Below are 15,372 nucleotides of genomic sequence, written 5' to 3'. Positions count from 1 at the left end.
TAGTGCTTGGTACACTTTCTTTTCAGTTATTTTAGATGTTTATCTTCTTCCCTGTTAGCGCTACTGCAAGTAGAAAACCTGGCTGAATTGCATGCTACAGATACATTTTCACATGCTTTTTTTAAAGTGATTTTTAATTTAATCCTTTCTGTACAATACTCATAGGTCATTGCTCCTTATTCACCCCACATCAATGATGATGTGCTGGACGGTTACTATCTGATGACTCTTCAGTGTCCTCTATGAAGGTAGTTGGTCATCACAGTAGTCTGCCTATTAGATGAGTGTTCAAATCAGTCAGCACTAATTATCACTCTCATTCTCTATCTCAGAGAGATCAAGAACTGAATCAGAATAGCGGCAGAGCTGTGTTCAGTCCTAGAGGTGGTCCTGTCAGGTTGAGTTGAGCATATTGGCAGGGAAGGGTGGGATAGATTGCACTGCTTCTTCTTCTGTAATAAACAGAATAATTCATTTTACAGGCCTGCCAGTTAACGCTTTTCATAAGCAGAGAATTCACTTGCATGAGAGAGAAGACATGGATTTAATGTCTTTCATTCCTACCCACATTTAGTTTTTGTCCTATTAACATTGTTTAGTTGAGATGCCTGTGAAATGGGTAGTCAGGATGTATCTCTAATTTAGATGAGTAAAGGAAAACATTTGATCCAAAGATTTTTAGACTTGGGTGCCTAAGGTTAAGCCCATAAATCCTTATTTAGCTTCCAAAGGGAAAAATATCAAGACATCTTTATCTTAGAGATGTTGAGCACCTACAGATCCTTTTTATTTCAGTCAGACCTACGAGTGCTCAGCAGATCTGAAAAATCAGACCACTTTCACTTAGGAGTTTTAAGTAGGAATTTAGGTGTCTAACATTAGGCACTCAATCCTTAAAAATATGACATTGGGCTGTACAAAGTGGTAACACAGGTAAACTGGAAAATTTCTGATGGCTCATAATCAAATAGGTGTCCCTTGTTCTGCTGTTTAGGAAACAAGATGTGCTCATTGTTAACATTTCACTGTTCAGAACTGTTCAAATTTTTTTTGTTAATGTGTTTTCATGGAAGTTTTTGCCGAATAGCAGTTATGTTTTTAAAATGCCATGCTTCAGATATTTAGCAGAGGTTTCTGTTTTTAATGAAAAAGTGAAAGTTTTATTTAAGGGATAATTAAATTGCCAGGTTTTGATGTCAGTAGAACTGCGCTGTTCCCTAAAGTTTACGTTAAATACTGCTGAAGTGCTTAGTTTTCAGTAAAAGTCTATAATTCATTTTTGTGACAGTTCTATCGAAATGTTTTATTTTGTTATCTTAAACAATATCCTGTATTCCTTCAGAGTCCTGTAATAGGTGTTGTATCTGCTGTTCCTTATTTGCTTTGTTTTATATTTTAAGTTATTCATTTACATGTTATTGGCATTTCATTTGCTAACTCTAAAGTCCACCTTTCACAGAACAAAAGATGTCCAATGGGTCAGTTGAAGAAGCAACCCATGTTGGGCTCCTCTGAATGTATCAAAGTGGAACTTAAAAAAGGGAATATATCAAAATCTCAAAGGGTAATTAAGAACTTTATTGTCAACAGTTACACTGTTTCAAGAAACAAGTCTATCTGGAAGCTAATGGAGACAGGGTGATAAATAGCTGACTACCGTGAAAAACATGTTTTGATATGGTTCTTTCAGAAATGATTTAGGAAAACAGACTGAGCAATAAGCTTCATGCCAATGAGAGATTCCTATTTATTTTTTTTTAAATATGATTAAGGACTTTCCTTGTGATGCTGCCGAGCTCTGAAGTGTGTAAAAAGGTAGTGTAAACAGATTGTCTCCTTGGGGAGGAAACTCTCTTTTCATATTTGGAGTCTAGGGCTGTGAAGCCATATGAGGAGTTTGGCTTTTGTCATTTGATCATGATTATCAAATTCCTTAAATTTGCTGATTTTGTTGAAGGGAATATTAGTTATAATAGAGCAATGAGAGAGCTTGAGCATTCAGTCTTGAATAAAGTTCTGTGTTTTTAACAGCTTCATCAATAACTTGGCACAGGTTTTCAGACATTTTCGTAACAGCATGATCTTGGCAGTGTGTGAAACAAAGCCCGGAGGCATGAAGTTCAGTGTTTTTGGATCTGTGTGACCAGGCTTTATTCTTACCTGTCTTTGCTATGGCACAATCCATGTGATTGCAATACAATAATCCTAGCACATACAGAAATCTTTACCTCCTGAAATGTTTTGAATGAGCTTTCCCCTGTTTTGTGTGTTCTAGCACAGCTTTGTAAAATAGCAAGCCTTCCTGAAGGGAGCTATTGGATACATAATTCTCATACCTAGACTCTGTTCTTCACCAGTGATGTAGGTTGCATCATCTATTTGAATTGCTAAGTAGGGAATTTTTAACATAAGTTTTGAAAGCAATTGTTCTTGAAACATCCTCAGTCATGATGCTGCCATGTTGTGTCATTTGACAAAGTTTCTGTATTCAGTTTTGTAGCTATTGGGCCTCCTATAACTTTTGAAACCATATCTGTTGCATGGGATGCATTTTTCTGCAAGATCACACTATTGTGGAATTTGCAGAGATGCCAGATATCTGAACTGTATTCTTGTTGGAATCCCTAGTTTGACCCAAAACAACAAAGGTTCAACTATTTTATTTCAAGTTTTGCTAAGAAAACAAAAACGGGAGGTGATCTTATTTCAGAAAATCAAAACTTCAAAGACTTCACTCTTTTTGTCAGCTAGCACTTCAGAAAACCTATTGTAGTTTCTAAATAATTGATGTAAAGTCATATGTTTTACTTAATTGGGTTTCTGAATTTTTTCTTTGAGTTGTCATTGGAACATCTTGTTGCTGTCCGTCTGATCAAAATAATTAATCTTTCTGAAATTACTCCTCAGACAGGAATGAGGTCCAGCAGAGAATGAAAGATGTACGCATGCAGTCATGTGAAGCTCAGCAGTACCCTTGAGCCTTAGCAATTTACAGCAGTTAACTTCCAGTGTTCGTTTTAGGGACACTTTTTTTTTTCTTTTATCAGGGTACAGGGATCATTTGGTGTTTTATTGGGCAGAGACTTTAGCAGCCTACTAGCTGGAATTCACAAGTTCTAATAAAATGACATTAAATTGACATTGATACCTTTTACATGACTTGTGTATCTTTATCACTTCATATTTATGGAATTTCTTTGCAAACTATTTATATGTTTTTCTGTGCTACTGGCATTCGTACGTTTGAAGGCCAGAAGGGACCATTGTGACCCTCTAGTCTGACCTCCAGTTGACACAGGCCGTAGAACTTCCCCAAAATAATTCCTAGAGCATAGTTTTTAGAGGAATGCTAATAAATTGTATAGGTTTATGATGCCATTTTGTTAATTAATATTTAAATGTAGACAGTTCTTGACTTGTCAAAGTGATTACAGTACACAAGGAGGTACAATAAATGAACATATTACCAGAAGATATTTAGATGTATTTACAGTCCAATATGATTCGAGAGAACCTTTGCACTAGCCAACCCTTTTTTCCCCCTTGTATCATTTATTTTTATACTACTGTCAACTGTTTACACTGAATATAGCATGGACATGTCTACTAATTTAGTGCATGGCAAGCTGTGGTGTGAACGTACAGTGCTGTAGCTTGCTGTGCACTGAAGTGGTTGTGTTGCTTTGCTTCCATGTAATAAAAGTTCCATGAGCACATTATGGAACTTTTAGTGTATGGTGGCAGGATCTGCATGGCCATTTAGTGCATAGCAAACTAGAACGCTGTAGATTCACACTTCAGTTTGCCGAGCACTAAGTCTCCATTCAGCGAGCCCCTTACTGCTTATGATGCATTGTGTGATCAAAGACGTTGTCAGTTGAACATTGACAGCAAGTGAATACTTAGATACTGCACTTCACCATTTACTGTAATCTGCCATGTTAGGTGCAATTATCTAGGACAGTTGGAAATTTCTGTGAAAACAAACCCTCCTGGTAATATTTTTTTATGTCCAAGTTGGGCTTACGTGAGCAGATTTTAAAAAAAAAAACCAACACTTCACTGTATGCACATTAATGTTTCCTTTTTATTGTTTGACAAATCTTCTGGATTAGTGGTAATTATAGGGCAACATTGGTCTGCTGTCAGATGCCAGTGATGGGTGAAGTGTAAGAACCTGAATAGAATAAAATAGAATCAGGGATACTGGCCTTCTCTCGCAAATCAGGTGAGGGTTAAGGTATTTAACTCAAAATTTTATACCCTCTGCTTTTCGTAACTAGTCTTTGCTAATAATGAACATGCCTAATTTATACGCACGATTATTTAATCCTGTTTTTTGTTTCTAGGATATAGTATTGATGCAATAAAAGCATAGTTTTTTGGTGTGTGGCCTGAAACACAGATTGCCCTTTAGTATTTTAGTAATATTAAGGTGATTTGTTTTAAAATTCATAAATCAAGCTTTCTAAACATTTTACAAGTGTATCTAAATAAAGCTGTTATAAAGGTAACAGTGAAGGACAAAATAATATAGTTAATTATAAAAGCTCATGAGGTTAACACAAAGTACTTTTACATACTTTGTTAGGATTGTTTCTCAGGATATACATATTTTTATGAAAAAAGCAAATCAGGAATTATATTTACAGTAAAAGGTATTGGTTCAAATAACAAATCTGTGACATAATTGCAAAAATATTTTATCTAATTTGTGATGTTAAACTGAGTGAAAAGATGACTTGTGGCTTTTTTGGTATGTCATGTGATTTGAAGAAGTAGTGGATTGGAATAGTACTGAAGATATAGAAAGCCAGTATAAAATATTGGGTCAAGAGGTTGACTGTGGTGTAAAGTCACTTTCAAATGTGTAGAATAAAAATCAATAACTTGAAAGTGGCGCCATTTTTCTGTGTGCTAATAACAGTATTCTCTCTTTCTAGCTTTCTATAATTATGATGCAAGGGGAGCAGATGAACTTTCCTTACAAATAGGTGACACTGTACATATATTAGAAACATATGAAGGTACGTAAAACACGTATTTGATTCAAAACTATTGCTCATACAGTCACACTGCTCTTGTGTGTATGATTATAACATATTCTATTTTAGCAGATGGTGAACTACTATTTTTTTCATGACTAATAAAATGTTGCATTGGGGACAGAAATAACAAGTGCTACATGTAAATGAAGAGGCGGCTGATAAAATACCTAATGAATACCTTTTTCTGAATGCACAATTTCTTTTTCTATGCAAGATAAATGTTCTCTCACCCTTAATTTGTATGGATCAATGGTAACATCTGTTGAGTGGTTAGCGAAATGATAGATGTTCTCTAGATATCCTCAGATAATGCACAAGACCTGTCTGCTTCTTAATAGTGTTAATTTGAATTTGAAAGTTATTTACCCTCTAAATTATTCATAACTCTTTGTAAAATAGATACATTTGCTACTATGCTACTTATTCAGTCAACATTTAAAAATAAATAAAATGTAGTATATTAATTTTGATGAGAAGCAGTAGCAATATTACATACAACATAAATTTCAATTAGTTCTTTTCCCTGATTCCCATAAAATAATAATTTATCTTGAAAAATATTTAATTTGAGAATGAAGGAAAATTCTTAGTTTTGCTGCTGTTGAGTGATCAGATAGTAATGATTAAGTACAACCTTTTTTTTTTTGGGTCACAGATCCTTGATTTCTCATTCATTCAGTCAATTGTATGATGTGTCTTAGAAGAGACGCAGTGATCTAGATGGCTTTTGTGTTAGAAAATTAGAAATCATCACAGTAATAGAATAACTTTCTGCATTTTGGATGTGATTTGCCTTTGTACATGGGTTTAAAATTTCTGCTTGTCACTGCCAAAGAATCTGTTAGGGAAGAAAAATTAATTCTGGCGGTAAGTTCATTTTAGAAATTGGATTCAAGGTGATTTTTATTATTTAGATCTACTGAAATAGGAAAGTAGCTAATTAGATCAACTACCCTTAATTTGGTTTACATATCAATGAATATACTAACTGTTCATCAGCTAGCAACTTGTTAATGAATTCAGTTTGCACTAGCAGTAAATGACCCCTGATACTGTCAAAGCTGCAGAGAGGGAATCTGTCCACTGAAAATTAATCTGCATACTCTGTACTTTAAATATTTGCAGTTTTATTATATATTTCTTTTAAATATACTTGTAAACAGGAATATTTGAATGCTGTACAATTATACATAATTATAATACATAGTGCCCATCTTTATAAGGGAAATAAGGACAACGCAGGGAATTACAGACCAGTCAGCTTAACTTCTGTACCTGGAAAGATAATGGAGCAAATAATTTAAGCAATCAATTTGCAAACACCTAGAAGATAATAAGGCAATAAGTAACAGTCAGCATGGATTTGTCAAAACAAATTGTCTCAAACCAACCTGATAGCTTTCTTTGACAGGGTAACAAGCCTTGTGGATATGCGGGGAAGCAGTAGATGTGGTATATCTTGACTTTAGTAAGGCTTTTGATATTGTCTCGCATGACCTTCTCATAAACAAACTAGGGAAATACAATCTATGATTCTATAATAATGGATGAATTTTCCTAATATGTGAATAACAGTGATGCCTGGCTTGTGACAGACTGATGCTATCTCTATCATAGCTATGTAAAATTTTATACTTTTTGAACCTCCTGCATGCTTCAAATGAAATGGGATAATTGAGATGATTCACTTTTCCCTTGACCGGATAATAGAATGACCTTCACACACACATCTAATGGTTATTAGGCCTCAACAGTGCTGGCTGGGTTTATTTAAAAAGAAGTTCAAATAAAATAATGTTCCTTTAAAGGCTGATCTGATTCCTAACATGCTTGATCATTACTCATACTCTGTATTGGGAAATAGGACTCATAACTCCCAAGGAAGATGATCATACAGAGTAACGAGTGATCGCCCATCATCATCTCTGTTTGATTTTTTTAAACTAATCCTCCAGAGTAAATTAAACTATTCTGGAATCCTACTGTATGCTTAAGGTTATTAATATCTTGTGTATATAACTCCTTGGCTCCCCACTCCTATCCCCCCTTAAACACGTGATTGTTATAATTTGCTGTTGCTGTCTTCACTTTTGCACTCTTAATAAACATTATTGCATGGATCCCTTTATATCTAATTTATTATTATAAAATACTATACACATTCATAAGATGTCAGCCACTTGGGTGTCTAGGCCTCACTTAAGCGTATTGCCTAAGGGCTTTCCTAGGCTTAGGTTTTATTTTTTTGTTTTCTAATGTCTGTGCTGCATTCTTTCTACAGCTTCTGTCTCCATGATCTTTTTCAGTCTAGCAATACAGATTCAGACTTGGGGAGGGAAAAATAATTAAAAGGGTTCAGTTGCACCATCTGTAATGACACTTTGCAGTCATCCATAGGAGGATCACTCTCATCCTAATGTGCCTCAGTCTGTACTATATTTTGATTATGTGTGCCAGGACATGCTTTACAATTTGTTGGTCTGAAGTTTCTTTTTGTTAGTCATGCAGAGTTCCGTAATGGCATATGCAAATTAGATAATTGTGCATGCCAAAGGAATTGGTCATTTGGATACAAATCAGTAATTGCACATAAAATAGCTATGCAGTTGCTTACAGACCTTGTTTTAAAACAGGGGTGGGCAAACTATGGCCCGGGGGCCACATCCGGCCCTCAAGCTCCTGCCAGGAAGTGGGGTCTAGGGCTTGCCCCACTCTGGCACTCTAGCCGGGGAGCAGGGTCGGGGTCTTGCCCCACTCCGCATGGCTCCGGGAAGCAAAAGCATGTCACTTCTCCGGCTCCTATGCGTAGGGGCAGCCAGGGGGCTCCACATGCTGCCCCCGTAGTTCCCATTGGTTGGGAACTGCAGCCAATGGGAGCTGTGGGGGGTGTGTGTGTGTGTGCCTGCGGATAGGGCAGCACGCAGAGCTGTCTGGCCTCACCTCTGTGTAGGAGCTGGAGGGAGGATATGCCGCTCTTTCTGGGAGCTGCTTGAGGTAAGTGCTGCCCAGAGCCTGACCCCTTCCTGTGCCCCAACCTCCTGCCCCAGCCCTGATCCCCCTCCCACCTTCTGAACTCCTTGATCCCAGAGTTGAGTACCCTCCTGCACCCTCAACCGCTTGTCCCCAGCCCCACCCCAAAGCCCTCAGCTGGAGCTCTCACGCACCCTAACCCCCAATTTTGTGACCATTCATGGCCCGCCATACAATTTCCATACCCAGATGTGGCCCTCAGGCCAAAAAGTTTGCTCACCCCGTTTTAAAATCATGTCCAGCATTATTTTTTCTTCTCCTTAAATGATATGATGGGTGAAGGTGCTGAGAATAGTCAAATGAAGAATTTGGAGCAAGCACAAGAAATTATAATTCCATTTATTGAAGCTACCATTAATATGCTTCATTTTGAATTACAATGATCCCATTTTTAAACAAGGTTTTGTGGTGCTAGTAGGGGCTCCATGTCCAAATTTGCTCCTTTGGAAGCAAAACTTCCTCATAACCAGATGCATTAATCATTTAAGGACTAGATTTTTGCTGTTGTTGTTTTAAGATGGAGCCTCCCTTGATTTGCTCTTCATTGATTTGATAAAACAGCCGCTTTCTCCACTTAACCTGATTCTCATTGCCATAAGATTGGTCACTGGGCTTAACTATGGGACAGAAGATTCTATCTGTCTCGTGGTTTCATCTAAAAGGTACAGAGAAGACGACACATCTAACATTGTTAAAAAAAGTTGTGAATGTTGCCATTTTCCTGTCTACTGCTCCATGCTTTGGAATATTTTCCTCTGTTTCCTTTCCAGATCAGGGCTGACAAAACCACACTATATCTTTCCTACTGTGAAAAATGAATTATTTTTTTATAGTAAATAACTTGCCAGGAAGATTCATTTCAACAGCCATCATCAAAGATTTACAAGTATCCTAATTTTGAATCTGAGTTTTGGACAAGTAGCTCTAAAACAGACTTATCTTTGTTCTCCACCACAATAAGATGATCATCCATCTGTTTTGGAGGTTTATCTCTGCAGCCCTTCACACTCCATATTCTAGGGAAAGGTAGGAGGGAAGGTAAGATAGGGATGCTATAAAAAGCTAACTTGAAGGACAGAACTGATGGATACTATTTTATATGAGCCACTTGTATGTATCTAATTTAAATCAGTTTGCTAGGCTATATTAGGTTGAATCGCTAGAGTTGCTTTTTGTTCCTGTACAGTATTTAAAATGTTAACAACTTTTCCCACCTATATTTTAAATAATATTTGACTTTTTTTCTTTATCGCTTAAAATGAATATTTTTCTTGGATAAATAGTTTATAGCAAGATATAAAAATGTTCCTTTGGAATTCAAAAAAAAAAAAAGTGTCTTCACGTCAACCTACACTTAATTTTCTATGTGCATCCTTTCAAGGCTATTAAGTTCGCTGCAAACAGCATGTACCCTGCTATAATTTTTAGAAAAGCGCTGTGGTTTAGAGCATGAAACACAAATTCACCATCAAAATTGAAGTTAATTTCTCTTCCCTTCAAGGAAGCCAGGCTGTTCAGGAAAGCACTAGACTAAATGTTGAAATTTAATCAGAGGGAATAATTAATCTTCTCAAATTACAAAAGTCAAGTTTAATGCTTTCGTATTTAGGCAGAAGCATAGAGACATTTTTTCAACTAGAAAATTCCCTCCCACATTTGTAATTTGGAATGTTAATGGAATAATAATAATAAAAAAGCAAACCTATGCAATTACATGCATTTTTCCTGGTACAAGAGAAAAGTAGGGCTGTAGTCTGAAGAAATATTTCCTAGAACAAAACACCTGACACTTTTCTAATCTGTATTTTATCTGATTCTAGTCCTATTAACCTAATCTCACTCTGATGTAATGGGCAAACCAACAAACAGCCAGTGGAAATTATCCATTAAATCCAATGACTGTTGAAAAGAAATGTATATAAATCCTCTAACTTTCATGGCCTAACATTTTCCAGAGGTCATTCAGGCCTCAAGAGGAACCGATTTAGGTGGGGGAGGAATTCCAAAACCAGTTCTTTCATGGAATTTATTCCTGGTATTTTTTTCATTGAGTATGTTGTTGTTGTAAAATTCTGGAAGGCAACACTATAAAAGGGACATCCTAGTAATAGATACAGGATATTTTCAGGTCTCTTTATTCTAGCTTTAGAAGTATTTCCTTAAATCCCACATTGCAGTACTTGCATTTTCTTTTTCAGAATTCAGCTGGAATATCAGCCTTTCAGAACAAGGCTGTCTTGTTCAGTTTAATCCAGATGTTCTCAAAGTGGGGATTGGGACCCCTCAGGGGGTCGCGAGGTTATTACATGGCGGGTCATGAGCTGTCAGTCTCCACCCCAAACATCGCTTTGCCTCCAACATTTATAAAGGTGTTAAAAGTGTTTTTAATTTATAAGGGGGGGTCGCACTCAGGTGCTTGCTATGTGAAAGGGGTCATCAGTATAAAAGTCTGAGAACCACTGGTTTAATCTGATTTGGGGGCCTTGCCTCATGTTCACCTGTAATGGTGATGGCCATTTCAAGTTTTTAGGGGATATTTATCCTGCTTGATTTAGATGACTGTGTAGCAAAGAGAAGGCACTGTTTATGACAGAGTACAGTACTGGGATTGTAGATCATTTAATGTTCTGCAGAGTGGGCTACTGAAATACAGTATGTGTGCATGTTAGGTTTTTCTCACTTGAGATTCTTTTGGACGCAGACCTAAAAATAAATTAAATCTTACAACACTGGTCATGGGACAGTCTAAAAAGTTTAGGCATAGTTCACAACATAATTAAAAGATTTTCAAAATCCAGGTCAACTCAGAAATCATTTGAGGCTTGGGCTAGTTTTCCCATTACTGATTCTTACCTAAAACAAAGTGCCAATAAAAGAATCCATTGAGGAAATTTTGTAATTTCTCTAGGATGGTCATCTTCATTTAGCCACTTGAGGGTAAATGTTTGCCATCACAGCTTTAGACAAAAAACAAACCAGGTTTCTAAATTGAGCAAAGTATCATCTTAAATTAAATCTAATTGCACACAAAGTAAACTACATTAAAAATAATGTTAAGGTTGCAAAATCAAGCACTCAGAAGTTAGGAAATGCCAGAGTTAATGTTGCCAGTGCAAGCTTAATCTGGCCCCCTTGTGCATATGCAACAGTAGTCTTAAATTACACAGTCAAGTACTATTTTTTCCATAGAATCCCTGTCTCATTCAGAGTACAAGATGGACAAGGATCACTTAATGGGCAGCCATTCAATATTTCGTTTTACCATCAGTCAGCATGTGGCCCCACGTGTTATGCTAAACAAGCCCTGCTCTGAAGACAGAACTATTAATTTCCTTATGAACTTTTATCTGGTGCTCATCACTATAGAATCGGTGTGTTTCACAAATATTAATATTGAGAACACACCTATGAGGTGAGAGGACGGTATTATCCCTGTTTTACAGAACAGGAGTTGAGGCACAAAGATTGTATGGTCAAAAGTGTCCTTTTACTTGGGATACTCAATTTGCGATTACTAGGACCTGATTTTTCAGAGTTAGTATTATATAGTATGCTATAGATAGCGTCTGGGTGGGCGGCATTTGTGTGTGTAGGGATGTGGGCATGCATGTATGTTCAAAGCACAACTCCATTTGATTTCAGTTGCAATTGTGATTGCTCAGCAATTTAGCAAATCAGACCCTGGGTATCAAGTTCAGAACCCAGAAAATGAGGAGCACAGAGTTAGTGACCCCTCTGTGAAATGTTCGGTTTATGTGACTTGCCCAGCATCACATAAAAACTCTGTGGCAGAAGTAGAGATCGAATCCAGTTATCCAGGGCAGCATTAAATTGAATTATCCATGAGACCATTCTTTCCCTTTCTACAATCTGTCTCATTCACTACATACCTTAAAAGTTCTGTAACAAATGAAGCAGGGGTCTTATAGGCAACAGTCTCCTTCATTATAGAACCTGGATTCATTCCCCAGAGGAAGTCCTTTCTGTGCACTTAATGAGGCAGGGGTCTTGTGGAAAAGAATAGCATATGATCAAGTAATTAAAGATTATCCTGCATACACGTAAAGGGACACAAATTAAGGCTGCCTAGATATAATCTGGCTAATGAATTATCTCATCCACTGCCCTGTTTGGAAAAGGAGATTCTGGTATGCATGTCCAGTCACATGAGTATCTTATGTTCTACTTAGGGGTGCCATTTTTGGTTGGATGTATTCCCAGAGGTTTCATCATATGGAAAATCTTTAATTAAAGATTGATCTTTAATTCCTGAGACTCCAGGACAATCCTTGTTGGCAACCCTAGTTCTACTTTGATATACTCTTTGAACTATATTGCTTGTTTGCAATCACCTCTACACCATGTCACCCTCTATTGATCACTTCCAAATAGACTGAGAACTGTATTAAACAAATCCTGTTGTTTGGGAGTAGTTCTTTGTCTAAATAAGTCCCGGAAGAGTTAACACATCAGTAAGTCTCTTCGTTTTTCAGTTTAAATCAATTTTTTTTCCAATTTTCACTCTTTTTGTATCATTCAAATGTATAAAAAATGTCTTTGTTTTATTAGGAAAATACAATAATTTGCATGAGATATATGTATTACGATAATACAGTAGTCTGTGCGTATATGCAAAGCTGACTTTTGAAGTAAGGCTATGTATTAGTCTAGAATATACATACAATAAGCTAGCAGGCACACAGGCAAGCTCTGATGTGCATGCGCATCCAAACGTACTGATGAATTTCACTCCCATCATGTACACATTTCAACCTGGTACCAGATAACAGTTTAAAAATCTGATGCACTAAAATTGAAAGAAAACTAAACTATGTATCAGAATATGTTTCAGAACACAAGGAAGTATTCAAAAGTTTTTTTTAAAAAAAAAGTGAAAAGGATGAAGTTGAGTGTATGCACTGCAAATGGTGCGGCCCAATTATTAAATGTAAATATTTATAGGCTAATAGTTCTAAGTCTACAACAGTAAACTGTTTGTTCAAATGAAAAGTTTTATTTGGGGATTAGAGAGATATTGTTTTCTTAAACTCAGAGGTGGCATTGTGTTTTGAGTTCTGTTCTAACTCTGCAGCAAACCACACTGAATTCCATTCATGAAAGCATTAATCTTTTTAATACTTTTTCTTTCTGTCCTTCCGTCCACCAAAATAAACCTCGATATTTACCCAGAAAAATTATTAATGTTTTTTTCCACTGATTTTTAATCTATTTTTGTTGTTTTAGTAATAAACACAGATTAACCCAGGAAAAAAATAAATGAAATAAAAACCGAAAATGAAAGGCTCCACAGATCAGTCACTCATCTATACTCTCCGCAGGTGGAGGTGGATGCATTGGTGGATTTCTGCCATGTTCCCTTCCTCTCCCCACTTCAGTTCTGGTAACAGCTGGGAACGATTTCGGCCTTGGTACAAGTTAGAACAGCATCAGGACTGTTCAGACTTGTCCCCACTTCAGCAGGCTCTAGGAGCTATTCCATTGGCTCAGAATTACCAGAGCACAGCATGCTTCAGCCTGCTAGGAATAGGTTGCTAAGCCATCTCTGAATCACCCAGGCATTCCCTGACCCCACTTGGTGCTTTGACAGTTCTCTGCCAATGGAAAGGGGATGGAGTGGGGGGCCAGGATCTGACCCAAAGTGTGGTTATGTAATATAAAAATAAAATCAGTGTGATACCAGGAGTGTTGCTTCAATCTTTAATATTATGAAGAAACAAATCTTTCCATAGTTGTTTGTATAAGCAAACATTTCATGAAATTTTTATTTGTATTATTATCATTGTGCAGAGGACCCCTAGTCATGAACCAGAACCACACTGTGCTATGGGCTGTACAAATCATTTTAACAGTCACATACCAAAACCGAGTAGTCATGTCTTGGTCTCTTCCCCCAGCACCTAGTAGCCTGCAGTCTAAGCCTGCTAGCCAGAGTGGAAAGATACCTATGGTGGTACATCTCTATATTATACTTAGCTCTCTAATATATCCCATTTCTCTTCGCCCTTCTGCCCCTGCCCCTGTCACAAACCCACCCCTACATAGGGTTAGGAAATATTACTAGACCCCAAATAGCTAGGGTGTGACACTTACTAGCCACAGACATTATGAGAGATGGGAGTAGAAGGCAATACTTTGGTGAGAAGTCAAAATCTGGGGAGGGGGATTGACTGGTGGTGGTGGTCTGTTTCTTTACTCTTCCCTCTGCTAACTATTCTATCTTCCATGTGTTGAACTGTGGGGAAGATAGGTTTAGAGGTGAGACAACTGTGCCTAGTATTTGCAGACAGGCTGCTGTGCAAGCATGAGCTCCCTGACTTATTGGAACAGTCCATGAGGTAGATTTGTACCAAATCCAAACAAAATCTTTTGCTGCGCTCTACTGTCTTTATAAAACTGGAGAGCAGCACCATTTTACTGTGGGTTCTCCAAGGCAGGAGTGAGAGGGTGCGAGAGAACCAATATGAACATAAACTGAAATACAGAATAGTCATAAGGCAGGTTTACAAGCCAATTTGTACTGAATTGGGGACAGTGTGCACGAGAGATGCCTGCTGGTCTGCCTGGCACAGCACCTTCTTTGGGAGTGAATGACTGTATTGTGGGATTTTTTAATTAAACAGTCACAAAGAAACAGAATGGTCTCAGAAACAATAAAAGCGGTAATGCTGATTGTGTAGTGAACTGGGGGCACAATAAATGAGAGATTACCTCCATATTTTCCTGGCATGCCACCTGCCTCTGTGAGTGTGAGAAATGTCTTAATGGTTTGGAATGATTGCACTACAATAGAATTGTTGGGGGGAAAAGCTGGGATGCCAGCGTCCGTGCTGGCTGGCATTGAACTAGGTCTTCAGGCCCTTTAACACTGAGAACTCTGGAGAACCAACATAAATTTTACTTTTGAAAGGTAAAACACAAATCCCCCAAAGCATCACCATTTAACTATCCATTCAGTCATTACAGAACTTGTTATCACAGGTTTGGTATTTTCTGTTGCTGTTGGACCCCTAAGCAGTTACTGTTAAATGTGCTGCTCTATAGTTTCTGTCTTGCTGAGTCCATGGTTTAACTAACAGTAGGTGGAGCTCTTCCTTCTGACACTCTATTGCACCAGTGCCCTAGCAGGGTGCTCAGGGGCCACCCTGTGAATAAATTAACAAACCCATTTAACCCTATTTTCAGTTCATGAATAATTCATAAACGTTGATTTTTCTGATTGTTTGCTTGAAGTTGTTCGGATGCTTTATGAAAACACATTTCAGCCAGTAATTTG

The 15,372-nt window shown here is 37.4% G+C and overlaps 1 protein-coding gene across 3 annotated transcripts in view; it reads left to right on the top strand.

The window, feature by feature from the left end:
* Positions 1-15,372, top strand: part of DOCK1 (dedicator of cytokinesis 1) — a 570,673-nt gene that overhangs the window by 40,772 nt on the left and 514,529 nt on the right. For all 3 annotated transcript variants that reach the window (XM_032801591.2, XM_032801590.2, XM_075072746.1), the window contains exon 2: positions 4,944-5,027. In XM_032801591.2, coding sequence (XP_032657482.1) covers positions 4,944-5,027 — 84 coding nt within the window. The remainder of the gene's footprint in view (positions 1-4,943; positions 5,028-15,372) is intronic.

Source organism: Chelonoidis abingdonii, chromosome 15 (genome assembly GCF_003597395.2).
Source record: "Chelonoidis abingdonii isolate Lonesome George chromosome 15, CheloAbing_2.0, whole genome shotgun sequence".
Lineage (NCBI taxonomy): Eukaryota > Metazoa > Chordata > Testudines > Testudinidae > Chelonoidis > Chelonoidis abingdonii.
Note: the sequence above shows the minus strand (reverse complement) of the source record. Positions and strands in the feature narration are given on the sequence as shown.